Below are 23759 nucleotides of genomic sequence, written 5' to 3' on the forward strand. Positions count from 1 at the left end.
TGTTCAAATCAAGAGAAGAAAGTGGGGATGGCTTAGTCATGCTCTCAGAAAACCATCATCCAGCACAGTCTGTGAAGTTATCAAATGGACTCAACAAGGAAAACACAAAAGAGGAAAACTTTGGACAATCTGGAGAAGATCTACTGAGACTGAAAGATAAAAACTGTGGTACTCCTGGAGTCAGCTAGAAGTTTTGTCCTGAGACAGAGTGAAGTGGATCGGACTTGTACATGACCTATGTTCCACTTGGAGTGCAAGGGTTAAGTCAAGTAAGTCAAGGGATAGCAAGGAGGTCAAAGTGGATTACATAGCAGTTAGGCTAAAATATACACAAAATTTCACAAACTAATCAGACTGACTATGAATTGACCATTTCTCCCCCGGTTGGTGCTACAGGGAATCAGGGAGATTTTCAAGACACAACTACATTTGCTGCATGTCTCAAGTTTTCATACACAGGCTAGAAATCCTCTTAGACTGGGTCCAACAATTCCACCAGTTCAATCTACTTAGCTCAGGTATTTTCAGGAGTCCTCTTGTGTGGGGAGTGAAGAAACCACTGCTGGTGGTAGTCCTGCCGTATATAGTTTTCACGTAGAGTGGGACCCCCTGGTTTCAAAACTTAGTTTGTGGAACAGTTTGTGGGGAAGTAAGGAGTGCCCAAGAGGGACTCCAGAGTTATGTGGCTTGGTCACATGCCCTTGTCAAATCATAATATCTCCTGGATCAAAACCAGGCGCCTGGCCCCACAGCAAGGTATCGCAGAAATAGCCTTCTCACACTAGGTTAAACTCAATATCTGGACCAGGGACAGGAAAGGGGATCAGCTTGACTGCCTTTCTGGGGGTAAAGGAACACCAACAGCAGCTCAGCCCATGCAAGTAAGGGGAGAGGGACAGACCAGAGGGAGGGATAGAGACTAACAGGAGCAAGTGTGAATAATGTATCTGCAAATGACACAAAGTGGTGATATATTGCAGCTCATTCTGAACATGGACATGGTTTTACTGGAACTTGTTTTTCTGTGTTGGTAACAGCTGGCATAGTCATGAGCTTTTAATGGGATTCCTCTTTGGAGGTGGGATGGTATGCTATGGAGTGATCCTTGTTACATTGCAGTATGACATACACACACACACACACAGGGAGACTTTGTTTTGCCTCTGTGGTCTGCACTAGGCAGGATGTTCATATTACTATGCTCTAGGAACCGCCCATGCTATCATCCTGCCCTCCAGCATCATACCCACACTACAGGCCTCTCCGGGGAGGTATCTGTCACTACCTCATTTCCTCTAAGACAAAATCATGCTTATTTATTATGTCTTTTTGGTCCTTTTCAATCATTCCCAGAACTAGGTACACAGGGTCACAGAGACAGCAGAGCTTCCTGCCTTATTTTTTTCTAATGGTTTTAAATGTCTAACACAGTGAGACTGAGAATGCAATAGGTTACTCAAGATGATCCAGTCATTCCACAAAGACATGAGAGGAACCATCCAATATGACGGCGCATTATTGGATGCTTTCAGAATCAGGAGCGGCGTCAAACAAGGATGCGTGCTTGTTCCAACATTGTTCGGGATTTTCTTTGCACTCCTCCTGAAGCATGCCTTTGGATCTTTAACAGAGGGCATCTTGCTGCACACAAGATCTGACGGGAAACTGTTTAATCTTGCAAGGCTGAAAGCCAAGTCTAAGGTGCAGGAAGTCCTCATCAGAGACATGCTGTTCGCAGACGATGCTGCTGTAGTGTCTCACACAGAAGACCAGCTTCAAAAACTGCTGGATCGGTTCTCCAAAGCGTGCAAGGACTTTGGGCTTACCATCAGCCTAAAGAAGACAAACGTACTCAGTCAGGATGTTGCTGAATCACCATCAATCAGCAGTGACAACTATATGTTAGAGGTCATCCACAAGTTCGTTTACCTTGGGTCCACCATCACTGACACCCTGTCGTTGCACACTGAGCTAAATAGGAGGATCGGAAAAGCGGCCACAACTCTGTCCAGACTCAGCAAGAGAGTGTGGAATAACAACAAGCTGTACACTCACACCAAAATGCAAGTCTACAGAGCCTGCATCCTCAGCACCCTCCTTTATGGCAGCGAGACTTGGACCCTGTATGCCCGCCAGGAAAAGAGGCTGAACGTCTTCCACTTGCGCTGCCTCAGGCGCATCCTTGGAATATCATGGAAGGACAGAGTGACCAACACCGCCGTCCTCGAGCAAGCTGGAATCCCAACCATGCACACCCTCCTCAGGCAGCGTTGACTCCGCTGGCTTGGCCACGTCCACAGGATGAATGATGGAAGGATTCCAAAAGACATCCTGTATGGTGAGCTAGCCTCTGGCAAAAGACCTCCCGGACGCCCCCAGTTGCGCTGCAAAAATGTCTGCAAGAGAGACCTCAGAGAGGTAGACATCGAGCTGGACAACTGGGAAGAACTAGCAGACGACCACAGCAGATGGAGGCAGGGGTTACACAAGGGCCTTCAGAAGGGCAAGATGAAGATCAGACAGCTAGCAGAGGAGAAGTGAGAGCACAGAAAACACACTCAGGAGTTGCCAGACACCCACCACATCTGCAAGAGGTGCAGCAAGGACTGTCACTCTCGTGTGGGTCTTTATAGTCACAATAGACGCTGTAAATGAAGTCCTCAATTGAAACTATAAAGGGCGCGATCCATGGTCTATGCAGACTGAAGGATGCCTACTACTACCGTCTGGTCCTCTGTGGTCTAAACCAGAACACCCTGTACTGAGACCATGGGTTCACTCCTGTTGTAATCCCCAAAGGCTTATGGCCAGGGCAAATCAGAACATTTGGTGAACTCCCTGCAGGTTGATTTAGGGTGAGCTCCTGTCTGTTTTGGAGGTTTTGCTCTTGATCTCAGTGTTGCCAGATTCACACATATTGTTCAACTTTCCACTCTGAACTCTGAAATCCAGGGCTTTAGGTCCTGCTACAGAAAGTGCTGCTTTGTTAGGGTGCTGAAAGAATCTGCAGGAGCCCCCTCGCCAATACACACACACTTTCATGCTACGTCCTGGTATTGGGACATGAAAAACAGGAATTTCAAAACAGATGAACTCTAGTTTTGCTCTCAGGGACCCCAGAGTCGATCTAGAGTGACACACTGAAGGCTGAATGTGAGAGCAGAAACAGTACAACATGGAACACAGCCCTGTTGTAAACCCCCTGGTAATCAGAGTTACTCACTGCAGAGGATTTGTCTGCACTTAGGCTTTGTCCACACTTCCTAACACAGCACTGAACCTAAGCAATTGGAAAACTTGAGTGAGCCAGGGATAAAACCATGCAACCACAAATGAAAGAAGTTATTGAGACAGGCAGAAGGATAGTAAAAGACAAAGACCTGCTCTTAAAAACAAATATTTGTCCAAAGTTTTTCTATTACCTTTGTGATTTCAGTCTTACCAGGTAAATCCTGTGGAGTGTCCGAAACAATACTAAACAGTGGAAGCTGCCATGTGGCGGAGTTCCTGCCCAGGAAGTTCTTGAGTTGAGCCTTGGAACACTTGTTCATCCCTAGCAGGTAACTCACTGCACTGCTGTTCAGCAAAGAGAGAAAAATCTCCTTACAGTGACAGGAAGGCAGAGTTCTGAGAATCAGGGTATGTTTCTCACGTCTGACACTTGGTTTCCTGGACAGCGACTTTTATCATTCCTCTGTAGAGTCCCTCTGGACTATCAGATTGGCCAGTATTCAAGGTCATTTCCCTCTGCTCCGTGAGCAGTGGGAAGAGCAGAAAAGAGGTCCTGGGGAATTAAAGCTTGAAAGCCTCCACTGAGAGTGAAGAAATGAGTTGTTGATAACACAGGCTCAGACTGCAAGTACAAACTGAGTCTTGTATACTGCATAGCTTCGCAACAGATAATGAGTTTGTTAACCTCTCTGTAAAGCATTGCCTTTGGCAGGAAGCATGGGAATAGAAGCACAGGGTCTGGGAGAACTTTAAAGACTAACAAAATAATTAATTAGGTGATGAGTTTTCATGGAACGGACCCACTTCTTCATATCTGAAGCAGTGGGTCAGACCCCCGAAAACTCATCACCTAATAAATTATTTTGTTAGTCTTTAGAGTGGTACAGGACTGGTTTTATTTGTTTGTTTTGTTTTGTTTTGGGGTTTTTTTTTGTGAAGATACAGACTAACATAGCTACCTCTCTGATGTATGAGAGCAAAATCACATTTAATCAATCATTGCAGTACACCACTGGTACTGCCTGGCCGTTGTAATAACCATTCAACAGAAACTGTATCAACCTTGCCTGCAAAAAGTCACTGATGCCCTGTGGAGGCCAAATAATGTGGTCCTGAGAAGACACAAGCTGAAGAACACGGAGAAGGATTCCAGTGTTCTGGAATCAAACATGTTTGACAGTGCTGGTGAATTCAAAAATTGATACCTATCTGGCTGCTCCTGACTGTTCTATGAGCCCATCTGCTCTCTACATCCGCAAAGCAGCACTTTTCAGGGCTGTGTTGACCTTTCAGTAATCAATGCGGAAACTACTGTCTGCTACCCATGTCAAAACACGAAGCGTGGGATTTCTTCCCTAACTGTGTTATTACTTTACCATTTCCAGGTCCAAACTGCCCTGGAGTTCATTTCTCGTTATCCCATGTTTTGAGAGGGAACATCCATGGACTTTGCTTGATCCGTTGCCTTGGGGTCATTAGAGTATGCGTGTATTTTAGGTAGCTGTGTCACTGAGAACACAGCACAAATGTCATCAAGCAAGTCCCACATCTGGATCTTTTTGTGGATGGTGGAGTCCCTTCCCCATGCATTATTCACAGGTGCCTCGGACCAAAATTTGGGATCTCAGGGTATGAGTATGGTGGGTGGTCACCCTGGGTGCAGTCTGGGTGTCTGATTCAACCTTTCCACAGCTGCTGGAAATGCTCCTCCTAATGTACTCCAATATGCCATTAAATTTCTTGGCTATATGAACACATAATTGACTCACGTCGAGTCTCATTCACTGTAATTCCCAGGTCCTTCTTTAGCAAGTTGGTCCCCAGACTGTAACTGTACTTTGGATATTTCTATACCAAGTGCGGGACTCTGCATTTATCCCTGTTGAGGCTCATCAGATTTCTTTTTGCCCAATCCTCTACATTTTATAGGTTACTCTTTTCTCTCACTCAGTGAGGAGGGAGCAACAATATTAAGAAACTTGGAAATGGCAGAGGTGCTTAGTGGCTTCTTTGTTTCGGTCTTCGCCAATAAGGCCAATGCAGAAATGCCTAGCATAATGCATGCTAGTGGGAAGCGGTTAGGTTTAGAGGACAAAATACATAAAAAACAAGTTTAAATTACTTAGAAAAATTAAAACAAAAAGCAGTCAAGTAGCACTTTAAAGAGTCTTTAAAGTGCTACTTGACTGCTTTTTGTTTTGATAGTGTATAAACTAGCACAGCTTCCTCTTTGTTACTTTAGAAAAATTAGGTGTCTTCAAGTCGGTAGGGCTTGATGAAATGATCATCTTTGATGTTGATCATCTTTGAAAAGTCCTGGAAGAGATTCCAGAAGACTGAGAAAGGGCAAACAAAGTGCCCATCTATAAAAAGGGAAACAAAGAACAACCCGGGAACCTACAGATGTGTCAGTTTAATTTCTGTACTGGGAAAGAAAATGGGGCATATAATTGAGGAAGATATCTGTAAACTTGTGGAAGAAAATCAGGTAATAGTTTACAGCCAGCATGGACTTGTAAGGAACAAATAATTCCAAACCAATATGACAGCTTTTTTAGACAGGAAAATAAGTCCTGTGGATAAGGGAGAGGAAGTGGATGTGGTATACCTAGACTTCAGTAAGGCATTTGACACAATCTCGCATGAATTCCTTATCAACAAACTGAGCAAATACAGATTAGATTGAGCCACTAAAAGATGGGTGTGTAACTGGCTGGATAACCATTGTCAGAAGGTAGTTATTAATTACTTGCAGTCACGCTGGAAGGGCATAAGAAGTGGGATCTGTTTTGGGACCAGTTCTACCCCATATCTTCATCAACAATTTAGATAATGGCACAGAGAGTGCCCGTATTAAGTTTGCAAATGATACCAAGCTGGTAAGGGTTGCAACTGCTTTGGAGGATAGGATCATAATTCAAAATGATCTGGACAAACTGGAGAAATGGTCTGAAATAAACAGGATGAAGTTGAATAAAGAAAGGTGCAAAGTACTCCACTTAGGAAGAAGCAATCAGTTTCATACATACAGAATGGGAAGTGACTGTCTGGCAAGCAGAACTGCAGAAAGGGATTTAGAGGTTATAATGGACCACAAGCTAAATATGAGTCAAAAGTGTGATGTTGTTGCAAAAAAAGCAAATATAATTCTGGGATGCATTAACCAAAGGATTGTGAGCAAGACATGAGAAATCATTCACCCGCTCTACTCAGCACTCATTAGTCCTCAGTCGGAGTAAAGTGTCCAGTTCTGGGCACCACATTGAAAGAAAATGTAAAGTAATTGGAGAAGGTCCAGGGAAGAGCACCAAGAATGCTTAAAGGTCCATAGAACATGAGCTATGAGGGAAGAATGAAAGAACCGGGCTTGTTTAGTTTAGAAAAGAGAAGACTTAGAGGGGACATGATAGCAGTTATCAAGTACCTGAAAGAGAGTTACAAGGGGGAGGTAGACAAATTGTTCTCCTTGGCCTCTGAGAATAGCACAAGGAGCAATGGGCTTAAAATACAGCAAGGGAGGTTTAAATTAGACATTAAGGAAAACTTCCTGTCAGGGTGGTTAAAAACTGGAATAAGTTACCTAAGGAGCTTGTGAAATCTCTCAGCGCTGGAGATATTTAAAAGCAGGTTACATAGACATCTATTGGGGATGGTCTAGATGGTGTTTGGTCCTGCCAAGAGGGCAGGGAACTGGACTAGATGCCTTCTTGAGGTCCCTCCCAGTTCTAGTGTTCTAAGAAGCAAGACTTCAACGTCCACTTACACGGTCATGTCTTCCACTTTTGGGCCCTCTGACCATGGCCCCACCTTGCTCTCCCCAGTTGCTCATTTTGCTTGGCTGCTGTATGACACCTGGCAGGGCTGATTTTCCCTGTCCTGGCTCTGGTCTCTCATCTCCCTGCTGTAGCTCAGCTGTGGCTCCCATAGGAACAACTGATCTGGGCTGCCCAGCTCTGATTCAGCACTTTGCCTCTGTCCCCTCTCTGTCTCTAACGGGTTGCTTCTCTGTCCCCTGCTTCTGGTTGCTGCTCCTCTGCCTCCAGCTCAGTTTGAAAAATTACCAGATTTCTACTGCATTAATATCCTAAGCTCAATTAAGAGCACACCGCAATTTAACTGTTAAATAAAACATTTTGTTTTAATTTCTACTGCATGAATAGCCTAAACTCAGTTGGAAACTCACACTAACGTAACTTTATTCAATGAAACGTTTTTTAATGAACATATTAATCTGTAACAAGTAGCATACCACACCCCAGTAATGCCATTCTATTGTGATTGAGGCCCACCATATGATGTTTCAAACAAAAAAAAATGGTCAACTGCAGCAGTAAAACAAGCCAAACCCAAACCCAAAATGTGTGTAATACGACAATAATATTATTATGTTATTTATTTATGTGGGCATTTAGTGACAGTGGTCAATGTTTATACACCCACCCCTCATTTAATGAGTACTTTACTTACAAGTACTCAGTAAAACAAAGGACACCTATACTCACCTATGTTCACTAAATGAGTGAACGTCACCTGCTAATATGAGCAAACCGTGGGGTCCCTGGCCAGGGAGGGGGGAGACCTGCAACCCCCCCCAGCAGCCCCAAACTTCCCCCAACCTTAGAACCCCCCTGCAGCCCCAAACTTCCCCCAGTTTTAGACTCTTCTTCCGCATCCCTAAACCATCCTCAGCCTTACATTCCCCCGCCCCACTTCAGCCCTAAATGGCCTCAGCCTTAGACACTCCTACTCCTCCCACAGCCTCTTCAGTGGGGCTGCTAGGCTGGAAGCTCCCCCAGCTTTCCTGCTCCCAGCAGGTAACAGTCATTAAAAACAATTAACTCAAATGTTAAGCTTTCAGCAACTAGGCATAAGGTAACAGAGAGATAGCTGTGTTAGTGTATATTCTACCAAAACAAAAAGGCAGTCCAGTAGTGCTTTAAAGACTAACAAAATAAATTATTAGGTAGTGAGCTTTTGTGGGATATACCCACTTCTTCAGACCATAGTCATACCAGAACAGACTCAATAAATTAGGCACAGAGAACCAAAAACAGTTATCAAGGTTGACAAATAAGAAAAAACTGTAATCAAGGTGGGCAAATCAGAAGAGCAGAGGGTGGTAGGAGGGATGGAAGTCAAGAATCAGCCAAGGGCTAGGTAGGGCTAAGGAAATTGCTATCGCTAATGATAAATATCTGCCTGAGGCAGCAGTGTTAAGAAACTGAAAAATGGCTTCTTCAACAGACACATGCGGCTGGGAACTGCCCAGCTGGCGACCTTTAACAAATCTAATGGGACTCGTGTTTGGAAACCAATCCATAGGTTTGGAATCCCTGCTCTGCATACATACACTACATCCTATTTCTGGTGCCAAACTAGTCAAATACATTAGAAAAGTTCTTAAACTCAACTGGTTTATGTCACATTACAAGCACTTGGAAAAAATCAGAGACTTTTACTTGTATTTTAATGGGAATTTAGTGTCGCCCTTATGAGTTTTCTCCTACCTGCAGAAATTTGGGAACCAATTGTGCTTGTATAGTGAGGGATGAGTGTCCTTTGTGTTGAATTAATTTTTTTGTTCTTAGTCTCTAAAAAGCAACATTTCATCCTTTCTGTTTTCATCCAAAGCAGGGTGCATCGTCTGCTGATCCTACACATCAGCAGTGAAGAAATGTCCTCACCAGATTTTATGTTGTTTCATAGGTGCCGTAGCACAAAAGGTATTTTCTTCTAGTACCTTGTTGCTTAGGGTTGTTTTTATTAAGTGCATCGAAAAAAAAACAAACAAAAAACCCCACAATCTTATATCTGCAGCAATCTTAAAATGTAGAAACTGAAATGAAAGGGCAAGTAAGCCAAGTTCATAAAGACTTTGTCCTCAGCTTCATCTCTGTGTTAAAGAATTTCAACCTAAAACAGCTCAATGTTTTTGTTCTGACCATCAATCTGGTGAACTACAGGCAAAACGCTCACCTCCAGTTTCAACTGTTCAAAGATCTCCAAAAAAGAATGCCAAAAATGAGATACCAGCCAATTTAACTATTGAAGGGCCGAGCCCAGTAGAAAGGCTTATTACCTGGTCACAAGCTCACTGTACATATGATAAGTAAGTTTATTCCTTTGGGTTTTTTTTTTTGGCTATCTGAAGGTGTGGCTTCTGTTCATCGAGTGGTTGAGGAACAATGAGAAGCCACAATGTGTCAGAAAGCTGCAGTATCTTCCGGGGGTCTGGAAGTCATGAAAAGAATGTTTCACAGGGAAGTCAGTTGATGGTCAGAGAAGGGAATTCAAGCAATGGAAAGAGCTGTGTTTTGGGGATTGAATGATGTTAGGTGTGAGGAACTTCTTAGACTGTGACCGTCTGCAGTCCCGGCTCAGCCAAACTGGAACAAGCTTAATGAGAAAGTATCCTTTTCTCTTCCTCTCACACAGGTTTAAAGTCAGTGACCTGAGGTGAGCACATTCTACAAGTGTATTTTAGCACTTTGTCACGAAGCTCTTTGGTTTTGACCCCATAAATAATAGGGTTGAGCATCGGGGGGACAAGGACATAGAGGCTGGCTAAGAAGATGTGAATAGAAGGAGAGATGCCCTGTCCAAATCGGTGTGTCAGGAAAGAGAAAAGGCTGGAAGTGTAAGAAGTCAGCATCACACAGATATGGGATGTGCAAGTGTTGAGGGCTTTCTGGAAGTCTTTCTTGGAGGAGATTCTGAGCACAGCTGTGATGATCAGACCATAGGAGAGGGCTATGAGTGTCAGGTCGAACCCAGTGACTACAAATGCTACAACCAAGCCATACATCCTGTTGATTGTGATGTCCCCACATGAAATCTTTGCCACAGACATATGTTCACAGTATGAGTGGGGGATAACATAGTTCTCACAGAAGGGCAGTCTGCTCAAGAGGAAGGGCATGGGCAGAATGAAGAGAACGGCCCTTATCAATGCCACTAACCCAAGCTTAGCTATCCGTGCATTGGTGAGGATGGTGCTGTATCTCAGAGGGTTACATATGGCAATGTAGCGATCAAAGGCCATTGTCATCAGGACAGATGACTGCATCACAGAAATCATGTGAAGGAAGAACACCTGGGTGAGGCAACCTTCCACCGTAATACCTTTCAAATTAAACCAGAATATACACAGAGCCTTCGGCACGACAGAGGTGGACATGACAAGGTCTGTGAGTGCCAGCATGCAGATCAGCAGGTACATCGGCTTTTGTAGGGTTTCCTCTTTGCCTACAACAAAGAGAAGTGTAAAATTTCCCAACAGGACGATAATGTAGAACGTAGCAAAAGGGATGGAAATCCAGATGTGAGCAGCTTCCAGGCCAGGCACACCCATTAGGATGAATGTGGAAGAGCCTGCGGGGGTGAGATTGAAAATGGCCATGAGGTGGTTGATGTGTTGCTTGGGCTCAGAAATGCTCAAGGAGCCTGTAAAGTGAGAGAAGCAAAGTAAGAGAAGTTGCAACTTTATAACATTCAGTACTGTAAAAGTTTTATAATTATTGTCTGTCTAGGAAGGATGGTTAGTGTTGAGGTATGAATATTAGCAGGTGGCACCAGATAATTTAGGTCATAGTCAAGTCCAGAGAACTCCTCAGAGGAAGCTGACTAAGCCAGGTAAACAGGCAGCATGACTGCAGATAAACTTCCATATCAGTAACTGCAACTTTTCTACCCAAAGGAGGACAAAACTATAACTCCTCAAACACTTTTCAAGGTTTGAGTCACTGAGGATGAATGCATAACCCACTTTATCAATAACTAACTGTGCTGCCTAGCAACAGAGCATCCTGGGTATAACAACTGTGCACTGGTAGCCCAGCTTTTCAGCAGCTACCAAATGTTCCTGACTAAGCCAGCTGCCTTCACCTAGGTTTTCACATGTCCCAAAGTTACTCAGTGTCATTGTATAATCTGTGTACTTCTCAATGTGCTAGTTATTCCTCTGTAGCAATCCTACATGCAAGGGTGTAACAAATGAAGCCAGACAGGTGTCTGTCTTAGCATTTGCCACCCTTGAGGTTTCTTACCAGTGAGACTCAGTCCCTGATGACACCCTAGCCCCTTCCCACCAACCAGGGAATCAGGTATGATGGAAAGCAGGTGTTTCACCTCTTTCAATGGACAGACGGTAGGGAGTTTAAGGTGGCTCATAAGTTGTGGGAGCCAGGGGTGATGGTAAAGCATGGAGAAAACACTGGTGACCATGATGTTGGAATCAGGGCATCCTGAGATGGGGGTTATGGGCTGCGCGGGGGACAAGATAGGATAGAAGATGGAAGCAGCTGAGGAGGAAAATTTGTTGGGATTCCCTGGTGGGACATCTGAAACTGAGGTTCCATTGAGCCCTCTGACTCACCAGACAGTGATCCCTCTCTCCATGGGCTGGTGTGACAAGCTGCAGACACACTTCCGGTTCTTCACCTCCACCAGCGTTCACACAGGCAGTGACATGCAGGATCTTTGATCAGCCACTGCATGAACCAACGCTGAAGTGGCTGTAGTCAAAATCACCACCAGCTCCTAAGCTTTGCATTATAGAGCTGCACCGTCCTGCCCTGGTCCAAACTCCAACCAGTGTGATTCTTACTGGGTTTGCCCTGCCTCATTCTGGGCTTGAAAAACTTCCAGCACTGGCCATGGACCAATATTCAGAAAGAAAATGTCCCCAGATTTATAACTAGTCCATGTACTTGCTTCTCTCTGCACCTATAACCACGAGCTCTCCCCTTCTGCCAGTGTACACCCCATTCCCTGCCTGTAGCCCTCAGTCCTGCTGGCCTGCCACTGCATAACCCACTCCCTGCCCTTAGACCTGCAGTGTTGGCCACTTCTCCATTTAGCCCTCTGCAACGTCCATCCCTGCCACACAGTGGTAACTGTCACCCGGGGATATAGCCAGGTGCCAGAACCCACAGCAAGAGCTCACCAAAATGCTTCATGAGACGAAGTTCAACTCAGTTTCTGCCTACAGCAGGGAAAAGTGAGAGATCAGCCTCAGCTGCCTGACTTGGGTGAAGAGATCCCCAGCCACAGCCCAGCCTGAGCAGGGAAGAAGAGAGGGACACGTTCAGAAGGAGGGAGAAAGGAAGAAGAGATTAAAATGACCCACAGTCACTTCTTCTTTTCTTGGTCTTCTTGTGGGGTCACTCGATATGAGTAGGACGTCATCATGTCACCACCTATTTGTGAGTCAGTTGATGGCTAATTAGCCCAATTCTGCAGCTGCAGGTCTTGTCTCAGAATGGGCAGGTGTTGGGCACCGTAGGAGGGGAGGGGGCAGTTTTTACTGCTCTTTTCTACTTCACCTCTCCTCATCTGCACTGCTGTGGGACCTCTCAAATTGCACCATCCCTCATGGATTACCGCTCGCACTTTGGGACAGTCATTAACCCTTCCTGAGAAGGTTGAAAAGTCTTAATGTGTTGCAGCCCATTAGAAACCCAGTGTTCCTTCCTGAGGCTGCTTTTCCATTTTGCCAATTACTGATGTGGCCCAGTGCAGTGGTGGAATTTCTCACAAGAGGAAGGATGGTCTGGATGGGGGATGTTGTCAGAGACAATCTGTTACTGGATGTTACATTTTATATTACACACTGAAGCCGCGTCTACACATGCACGCTACTTCGAAGTAGTGGCACTAACTTTGAAATAGAGCCCGTCACGGCTACACGTGTTGGGCGCTATTTCGATGTTAACATCGACGTTAGGCGGCGAGACTTCGAAGCCGCTAACCCCATGAGGGGATGGGAATAGCGCCCTACTTCGAAGTTGAACGTCGAAGTAGGGCACGTGTAGACAATCCGCGTCCCGCAACATCGAAATAGCGGGGTCCGCCATGGTGGCCATCAGCTGAGGGGTTGAGAGACACTCTCTCTCCAGCCCTTGCGGGGCTGTATGGTTACCATGTGCAGCAGCCCTTAGCCCAGGGCTTCTGGCTTCTGCTGCTGCAGCTGGAGATCCATTCTGTATGCACAGGGTCTGCAACCAGTTGTCGGCTCTCTGGATCTTGTGTTGTTTAGTGCAACTGTGTCTGGGAGGGGCCCTTTAAGGGAGTGGCTTGCTGTTGAGTCCTTCCTGTGACCCTGTGTGCAGCTGTGCCTGGCACCCTTATTTCGATGTGTGCTACTTTGGCGTGTAGACGTTCCCTCGCAGCGCCTATTTCGATGTGGTGCTGCGCAACGTCGATGTTGAACGTCGACGTTGCGAGCCCTGGAGGACGTGTAGACGTTATTCTTCGAAATAGCCTATTTCGATGTCGCTACATCAAAATAAGCTACTTCGATGTAGGCTTCATGTGTAGCCGTAGCTTGACACAACACCTGCCACAGAAGGTCTTGTTAAACCTCTGTGGTCTTTGCATTAGACCAGCTTTCCAGTCTCCATTTCACCCAGTGTCCAGACTTCACGCCACTGCAGCCTGGACACTAGATGTCCTCAAAACAAAAAGCAGTCAAGTAGCACTTTAAAGACTAGCAAAAGCACGGCTTACTCTCTGTTACTAGACGTCCTGCCGTCCTTCCCCTCCCTCTGCCCCTCCATGCACCTGGATTACCTGCTTTCTTCCAAGCCAGAAACATGCATTAATTTTCACTTCCATTTGGTGCTTCTCCTCCTCTCCAGAACCAGATATGAACAGGGACAAAAGCAGCAGGCCCCTCTCCCTCCCTTAATAATGTTATACTTGTTGTGAACTTCCACCCTGTTGAATATGAGGTTCCAGAAACTCTCCTCTCCAGTTCAAACAAGCTCAACCATCCTCAGGGGCCACAGGAGAACTCGGGGTGAAGTCACTGGAGGCTCATGGTCAGTATAAATAATTTATATTCCTCCATGTGGATTTAGGGTGAACTGGCCATGTTGGGAGTTTTCCCATTGGTCTCAATGGAACCAGGATTTCACAGTTTCTGTTGAACATTCATCTCTGAGCTACACACACATCACTGCTTCCCCTACTATCAAAAGGAGTGCTATTCTGTTAAGGTGCTTTAAGCGTCTGAAGCAAAGCCTCGGTATATGGGGGGTTCTGAAACAGGGCAGGAATGATGAGGATTTGGAAAACCTGTAGGACCTGATTTTGCTCTTAGGGAGATAGTGTCAGTGTGGAGTGATACACTGAAGGCAGACAGCGAGAGAAGAATGTGGCCAGTGTGTGACCCATTCTTGTTCTGAACCCTCTGGTAGCACAGATACCCACTGCAGGGGCCTTGCCTGCTCTTCTTAACAGCAGTGAAGTGTTGAATTGGGAAAAAGCAAAAGAACCAGAGTGAAAACCACCTCCTCCCCTCCCAACATGGAGCTACTCAGACAGACAGGGCAAAGCAGGAGACAAGGAACTGATCTTAAGTATGAATCTTTGTTCAAACTGTTTCCAAAACATCTGTACTCACAAATATACCAGGTAAATCCCTTGTATTGCTCACAATACTAGTCAGTTCAGGATATCATGCTGGTGAATTCTTGCCTAGATGGTTGTTGATTGAACTCTGGAACTCTTCCTGCGTCCTCAGGACTAACTTTAGCAGAGAATCTGGGAAACAATGGGATCCTGCATAGCAGAGAGATAGTAGTAGTGGGCATCCTTCAGTCTGCATAGACTATGGACCGCTCCCTGTATAGTTTCAACTGAGGACTTCATTTACAGCGTCTACTGTGACTATGAAGACCCACACGAGAGTGACAGTCCTTGCTGCACCTCTTGCAGATGCGGTGGGTGTCTGGCAACTCCTTAGTGTGCTTTCTGTGCGCTCACTTCTCCTCTGCTAGCTGTCTGATCCTCATCTCGCCCTTCTGAAGGCCCTTGTGTAACCCCTGCCTCCACCTGCTGCGGTCATCTGCTAGTTCTTCCCAGGTGTCCAGCTCAATGTCTACCTCTCTGAGGTCTCTTTTGCAGACATCTTAGTAGCGCAACTGAGGGCGTCTGACAACCAGTGTATGAATCTCCTCTGTCTGACACTCAGCCTGCTGGACCACAATACTTATCATTACCCCATACAGTCCCTGAAGACACTTAGGTTGGCAAAACTCCCAGACAATTCCCTGGGCTCCATGAGCAGCAGGAAAAGCAGAAAATAGACTATGGAGAGCTATAGCTTGAGAACCTCCCATGGGGCTCTCATAAGGACAGTTGTGGGTTCTGGCAAGCTGTAGCAATTGTTTTGTCAAGAATACGGATGTGGAAGAGTTGGGGCCCATACCAAGTGCATGGGGTTGTCCTGGGATGAGATTGAGAAGGTGGCCCACAGCTGGAATCCCAGAAAGAGAAGCTACCCCACAGGAGCTCCAGAACATGGGAAGACAAACCACTGATGATGGCTGTGGAAACGATCAGGCTCCATAAATTGTAGCCCAGTCAGAAACTCACCCCTTTCCGTTAAAGGGAGGGTATTGCTGAGACAGCGGGGAAGGTACCCTCGGATTGCAGGGAACAATTTGGGAAGTGGCTTGCGGAGGCTTGCAGAGCAATGGAGGGCTTAACTCATGATCGCTGGTCAGTGTGGTGCAATCTGTTGGAGTGGGGCACACTGGGAATTGATACAGCAGGGTTGGAAAGTTTCTCAACCTGGAGCAGATGGTGAAACAGCTGTTTGTGATTTACTCACAGAGTGCAGAAGAGAAAGACTGGGGAAACAGGGCAGTATGCATTTAATTGCATATAGGCTTGGGCATGGTGCTTGGGTGGATTCCCTAGGTGACCCATGGTTGATTCTTCAGGAAGGCGTACTGGGAACAAGGGTGAGAGTTGAGAGTAAAATTGTTAAAGCAACCAAATTACATACATCAATGCAAAGTTCTTGGTGAAGTCACTTAGCAGATATGGATTAATCTCCTGTTTTAGAAGTCTCTGGATTACATCCTTTGTTAGGATGGATTATCACCCTTCTGAGTCCACCTAGTAGGCATCCTTCAGCCTACGTAGACTATGGATCGCACCCTTCATAGTTCCATTTGGGATCATCATTTGCAGCATCAACTGTGACTGTGAAGGCCCACATGAGAGTGACAGTCCTTGCTGCATCTGCTGCATGTGTAATGGGTGGCTGGCAGGTCCTTGCTGTGCTTTCTGTGGGCTCGCTTCTCCTCTGCTAGCTGTCTGATCCTCATCTCACCCTTCTGAAGGCCCTTGTGTAGTTCGTGCCTCCATCTGCTGCGATCATCTGCCAGCTCCTCCCAGCTGCCCAGCTCGATGTCTACCTCCCTGAGGTCCCTCTTGCAAACATCTTTGTAGCACAATTGGGGGCATCTGGGCGGTCTTTTGCCAGAGGCTAGCTCGCCATATAGGATGTCTTTTGAGATCCTTCCATCATTCATCCTGTGGATGTGGCCAAGCCAGCGGAGTTGACGCTGCCTGAGGAGGGTGTGCATGGTTGGGATTCCAGCTTGCTCAAAGACGGTAGTGTTGGCCACTCTCTCCTTCCATGATATTCCAAGTATGTGTTTGTTAGACACACACCTCGTAGAGATGGCAGGGACATCGGAAGGTCATCCAGTCCAGTCTCCTGCCCTTTTGTCAGGACCAAGCATCCTCATTGACAGGTTTTTTTTTTAAAACTATATGGCCCAGACCTCTAAATGGCCTCTTAAAGGACTGAATTGACAACATTGGATTTAGCAGGGCAATGCTCAAACCAATGAGCTATCCCTCGCTTGATCCCCTTTTTACAAGATTTAGTGCACTCCCAGAACAGTGATTGCAACAATGGCTTGTATGTTTATCTCAAATTTCATCAATGTCACATAACCAACTTCCTCAGCTGCTGGAGCAGGCAGATTTTTGGAGGCAAATGCTGTAGGGAGAATCAATCGATATTACCATCTTTGTGGGTCAGTACCAGGTGGACAGGAGTGGGTGAGCTTGAAGGGAAAGGTGTAGGAGAAGTGTTGTGGGTTTTGGGGTATAGTGTCTCAGTGTGATGGATTCCCATTCTAATATTGCAGCCAGGACAATGGCTAGGAGTTCGCAGATGCTGTGGTTCAAAGAGTCCTGCATCTAGATTTTGTTTTGCTATATGAGGAGTATTTTGAGGAGTAAAGGGACTTCAAAGTTGCCCTGGCAACACTTTGATGTACCGGCAGGTGAGCCATGGCTAGACACAAGCTGGTACTTAAAAGTTTAAAACTTTCAAGTTGCCATGGGGGGGGGGGTGGAGAATTTGCTTAATGAAATGCTGCGTATGCCCAAATCTCTTTTGTGAGTGGTAACAGCTAATTGAGACACCATCATTTTATACTCATATTTGAGTATAGTGGCCAGTTGATCAACCAGCCTGGAGAAAAGGTGGCAGGAAAATGAATCCCTCAAAATGGTGTCAGAGGACTTCTCTGAAGTTCACTGTATTAGCTAACCTTCAACTTCTTCAAAACAAGTAGGTCATAGTGACATGTATTCAGTCACAGTTCTTCCTGCGTTTTAATAAATCTCTAATATCATAGGCATTCAGACATGTAGTTTTCAACCACTTTCTTGTTCACTCTCACTTGTGTATTGTCTATCTCCTCTTCCCATTTCTGATTAGCTGAAACTGCCAGCTATTTTTTTGACCCTGAATTGAGAAGTCAGCTTTCCAATGATCCCTTAAATATGTGGTGTTCTATATTATTAATTCATAATGACTGAGTACACTTCATATGCTTGTAATTGGCTTGATCAGATAATGATACACACCCCTGAAATAGGGTATGTCTATACAAGAAGCATCTGTCTACAGTAGTTACAGTTGGAAGAGATGTTCTGATAAAACTTCTGTTGACAGATTGCATCTACACGTAAAAGCAGATCAATCTTTTGATCTGCTCTGTCAGCAAAAAGCCAGCACTCCCCAAGCATCCACACTGCTTTTTTGTCAACAGTTTCTGTCAACAAAACACATTTTGTGTGTAGAAGCCCCATCACTTTTGCCTACAAAACTCTCTAGGGTAGACGTAGCCATAGAGAATAACACAGTCCAGTACTCAAAAGCACACTGTTTCCCAATTGTCATGAATCAGCATTATTAAAATGTCCTTGATTCCTACAGCAACTTTTTTTTCTTCATTAGCACATTTCAAAGGTGCCATAAAACATTAGACAGCAGTAAATTCTCCAGCCATGAAATTCTACAAAGTCGATCTTAGCCAAAATGGGACAGAGCACCACGGATAATCAAGTGAATATGCCTTCTCCATCTTGTCATTCAGGCTTTAAGTCAGTGGTCCACAGTGAGCACATTGTGCAGGTGAATTTGCTCGGTTCATCACGAAGCTCTTTGGTTTTTGACCCCGTAGATGATTGGGTTGAGCATAGCAGGGTTGAGGAAGTGGAGGCTGGGGAAGAGGATATGAACATAGGGAGCGATGCCCTGTCCAAACTGATGAGTCAGAGTGGAGAAGAGGAAAAGACTACAAGATATCACCATCACACAGATGTGGGCAGTGCATGTGTTGAGAACTTTCTGATGGGCTTTTTTGGAGGAAATTCTGAGGATGACACTGGTGATAAGACTGTACGACAAGGCAACGAGCATCACATCAAATCTTAAGACTACAAATGTTATCACAAGGCCATATGTCCTGCTGACTGCGATGTCCCCATATGACATCTTTGCCACGGCCATGTGCTCACAGTATGTATGATATACAATGTGGTTGGCACAGATTGGCATCCTGCTCAGGAGGATGGGCCGGAGAAGACTGACGAGAACAGTTCTCGTCAAACCCAAAACCCCAAGCTTAGTTTCTCATGCACTGGTGACAATGATGGTGTATCTCAGAGGGTTACATTTGGCAACGTAGTGATCAAAGGCCATTGTTACGAGAACGGCTGACTGCATAACAGAAACCATGTGAAGGAAGAACATCTGTGTTAAACAGTCAGCCACTGTAATGTCTTTCAAGTTGACCCAAAAGATACACAGTGGTTTCGGCGTGACTGAGGTATATGTGGCAATATCTGTGAGTGCCAGCATGCAGATCAGCAGGTACAGGGTCTGTTCTTCGCCTACAACAAACAGAAACATGAAATTTCCCAACAGACCAGTAACATAGAGTACAGAGATAGGGATGGATATCCAGACATGGGCAGCTTCCAGGCCAGGAACACACATAAGGGTGAATGCTGAGGGGCCAGAAGGAGTGAGATTGAGGGCTGTCATTATGTACATCATACATTGAAAGAGTTCAGAAAAGTAGAGTGTGCCTGCGAAGGGAGAGAAGCACAATGAGGAGCTCTAAACATCTTACAAAAATATTGCTGGGAATATTTTATTGTTATTAACCATCTAGAAAGCGTTTTGAGGAGTGATTTGGCAATGTCTACAGATTGCATCGGAGTTTTGGGGTCACTGAATGGTCCAGAAAATTCCTTAATAGCACTTTACTAAAGCAAATTAATGGGTGCCATGATGTTAGGTGAATCAACACGTCAAGGATTCAAAGTGTGTGCCCCTTGGAAAGAAATACTTAAACTCAAACACAGAACAAAATTCAAATTTAACTGTACCAACTCAAGAGTGAGACCTGGTTGTCACAGCACACAGCTCTGTGAAATCCTTTTAACAGTACAAGTCTGGATAGAAACTAAGCAAATCTCAAGAAGATAAAATGAAGAATGCTTTCTTCACAGCAGGCAGAATTGGACTGAGCATTTCCATGCTACAAATGCTTGAGACCAGAACTTAAGCAGGAATCAGCATGTGTTTGGACATTATTTTCTAGAGCAACACAATCCAGTGACAATATGTGCAGCTAAATACATATTTTGAAAACCTATACTGCAGTACAATTTAGAGCACAAGGCAATTTCTAGCTTTTAAGCATTCAAGTGACACCCTTATCATGCTCTGGTAGGCCCCTCCCACATCCATCTACTTCTGGGTTTCTTACACCTGCACTGCAGAACCTAGGGCTGTCAATGTCAGAGAGAAGATATGGACCATAGTTCTGACTCATGATGCATTCATTGAAAAGAGTCCTAATTTCTTCTAGTGAACAAGAAATTACCATATGAGGCTAAAACTTTATGCTCAACAGAACGGTCATTAAGGACACAAGAGTCTTGGTGTTTAGGGCTACAATCTGTAATAGTCTTTAACTTTTAATGCAGTTAGTTTGCTTCAGCGCAGTTTACCAATCAATCCGGTGTGTCTTCTAAAGTAGCCATGCAGATATTTGCACGTAGGAACAAAGAATGTAGGCGATGATTATAAAATGAACGGCTCTTGTTTGAAGCATGACACTGAACAAGATTTGGAGGTGTGAAGGGAAAATTAAATATATCTGAGCTCCCAGCATGACCCTGGGGCCAAAAGAACTGATGTGATCCTCGGGCGATAACAAGAGAATCCCAATGAGAGCAAAATAAGTTATTTTACCTCTGACTGGCATTTGTGCAATTGCTGCTGGAATCCTATGTCCAGGTCTGGTGTCTGTGACTCAGAGCAAAGTCAGAAAAATGATTAAATAAACAGAAAAGCTGCTTTACAGTCAAAGAGCTCAAACTATTCAGTTTACCAAACACATCTAAAGAGAATTTCAAAACAGTCTTTAAATACCGATACAGTGTATATATTTTTGATAAGGGGCTTTCCAGCAGTGTAACATGGCCTAATGGCTACAAATTGAGGATAAAATGCAAGGACAATGCTCACTTACAGAACCAACCTCAGATTTTCCACCCAAACACTTCACTTAAAGGTCTCCTGGATTGAGATTAAAACATAAAATAAGTTTTATTCTACTTCATTAATTAAATAGTAACATTATTGTAGCTCATTAATGCCAAAGGCTTGATTTTTAAGAGATTCTAAAGGACATCAAATACATCAAAGTAGATTGCCTAGTAAATGAGCAAAATGGAAAGTGAGCTTTATGCACTAATTACATTGACTACAAATTAGCAATTTCTCACTCTGACTGATGATACAGGCACTCAGGCAGATTCACAACCCACAAGCTTGATTTGCTTTGAAGTTTGGGTATCTCACAGGTCTATAGTGAGCCTGTAGGAAAACACTTCAGTCTCCCTGGACACTCCATAGCAGATTTAAAAGCAGCCATCCTGAACCAAAAAAAGTTCAAAAATAGACTCCACGGTTCCACAACACCTCTTGTTGTTTTTTATAGAGAACCTAGAAACCCCTGTAGCCTGGGTGCAGCACTTCTCCCAGTTCAGTCATTTTTCATTACATGGTTCTAGGTGTCCTCTTGCCTGGGGAGTGAAGAACCACTGATGGTTTCCCTCTTGACTTCTGGAGCTTTACCACATGGCAGATGCTCTTTGTTTCAAATTTTGGTTCTGAGACCTGTTTGTGGGAAAATAAACAGACTCTCCAAAAAAGAGTCTAGAGTTATGTGACCTTGTCAAATGCACCTGTGTAGTCACAGCGCCCATTACTAGTAGGTTGTTTGGAGCATTACTCAGGTGTTAACTGCATCTGAAATACAGATACAGCCAATGGCCTTAACTTCAGATACAGAGGCACACAAAGAGAATAAGCTTGCATAATATGTGTTATACTTATGTCGTCATCCCACCATAATTATATCCCCATGAAGAATATGGGGGACAGTGTCACACAAAGATCAAACAGTCAAGTGTCAGAAGTTATAAAATGACGGAAACAACTGAAGGGAAGTGGCTGGCCATGTCCTGGGCCTGGGAGTAACCCTGCCTCAGATCCTTGACTTTACTTCTCGCGTGGTCAGGAGTGCAGACAGTTTGACCCTGGGTGGCCAGGCCTTTAGCCAGATGGGTGATTGTTTTGGCGTTCTGCCACTTGCTCCCCATTATCTGTAGCAGCAACTCTTCCTTGTCTCAGAGGACCAGCAGGTCCCAGAGCTCAGTGTCTGTCCAGGAGGAGCCCTGCTGCCTCTTCCCCCTCCCCCTGGCTGGATACCTAGGAGCCCTGGGTCCCCTGGGGGCTTGTGCCCTGGGGTAGCTCACAGCACTAGCTGGCTGCCATGGGTGGTTGGTGAGCGGAGCGGGGCCGCTGGAGGGCATGCAGGGAGAGCACATGTGTGTGCCGCTAGGGGCACACTCTCAGTTTCCTGCCACAGGATATGTGGGTCCACGGTGCTTTAACGGCTGCTGCACACGGTGACCATAGAGCCCTACAAGGGCTGGACAGCACGTCTCAACCCCTCAACTGATTGCTGCCATAGAGGACCCCACTATTTTGGAGTATTGGGATGACATTCGTCTACACATGCTCTACTTCAAAGTTGAAAGTTTTCTGATGAGGATAGTAATTTTGACATCTCGCTGCCTAACGTCAATTTCAACTTTGAAGCAGCATATAGCGTGTGTAGACATGACACAGGATATTTTGAAGTTAGGCCTGCTCCTTCAAAATAATCAGCTAGCGTAGACGCGGCTCCCACAAGGTAAAACTTCAGTGCTGGTTCCTGTGGTTCTTTTTCTCAAACTGCTGGGAACTTTTTGTTTTTGTTTGGGGGTGGGGATACAGGTGAAAGCTACAATACAGGTATGACATCACTGAGTGGTCACTTCCCACAAAAGTGAAATCCTAGAAATACCTGAGGAACAAAGACTGAGATGGGGAAAGGGCTGGTCCCAAGAGAAAAAGATTGCTTGCCGATTGATGGAAACCCACTAGAAGGTTTGGATCACCAGGTCAGGTTAAAAATTGCTAGTTCATGTCCAGTCATACAGCATTTTAGGCTTATTTGTGGGTTTTGCTTATTTGCCAGGTAATCTATTGTAGTCTGTTTATTATCACAATCATTTAATTTCCATATTCCTGTAGTTATTTTCTTTATTTAAGCCAGTGTCCCTTGAGATAAATGTCTTAGCTTAACTAACAAAGGCTTGTTCAATATTCTTCCCACATTGAGTGAAGGGTGAACTGTGTTAATCCATTTATGTTGTATAATATAGAAAGTACATAGACTGCTAGGGCTGGAAGGGACCTCAGGAGGTCATCGAGTCCAGGCCGCTGCCTAAATCAGGACAAACCCCAACTGAATTGTTGAAGTCAGGACTTTGTCAAGTTGGGACTTGAAAACCTCTAGGGAGGGAGATTCTACCATTTATCTACATAATGCATGCCAGCGCTTTCTCACCCTCTTGGTGAAATAGTTTTTTCTAATATCCAGCCTAGACCTCCTGCTCTGTAACTTGAGACCATTGTCCTTTGTTATGTCAGCTGTCACTACTGAGAACAGCCTCTCTCTACCCTCTTCAGAGCTCTCTTCAGGAAGTTGAAGGCTCCTTTCAAATTGCCCCTCACTTGTTTCTTCTGCAGACTAAACTAGCCCAAATCTGAATATCTGAACATCCATATTGACACTCTTTTCTACAAAACCACCTGCAATATTGGCCATCATCTCCCTCATCATGGCATTTTTCTCAGACATAGCAATAAATAAAGAACTACACAATACCTTCCATGAGCTTCTCTTTCACAAACATATATAGAGAATTCCTATCCTAGCCCAACACAGTGTCTGCCTGACAAACAGGTTGGATGGCTACCAATCTATATGTAGCTCACGGTCTTCTGGGCTTCAGAAGCACGC

General features: G+C 44.9%; 1 protein-coding gene across 1 annotated transcript; it reads right to left on the bottom strand.

The window, feature by feature from the left end:
• Window positions 1–9658: 9658 nt before the first annotated feature.
• LOC142007659 (olfactory receptor 52N4-like) lies at window positions 9659–10666 on the bottom strand. The gene has a single exon (XM_074984345.1). The coding sequence runs from the start codon at window positions 10628–10630 to the stop codon at window positions 9659–9661; it is 972 nt and encodes a 323-aa protein (XP_074840446.1). The 5' UTR covers window positions 10631–10666.
• Window positions 10667–23759: the final 13093 nt, after the last annotated feature.

Source organism: Carettochelys insculpta, chromosome 1 (assembly GCF_033958435.1).
Source record: "Carettochelys insculpta isolate YL-2023 chromosome 1, ASM3395843v1, whole genome shotgun sequence".
Lineage (NCBI taxonomy): Eukaryota > Metazoa > Chordata > Testudines > Carettochelyidae > Carettochelys > Carettochelys insculpta.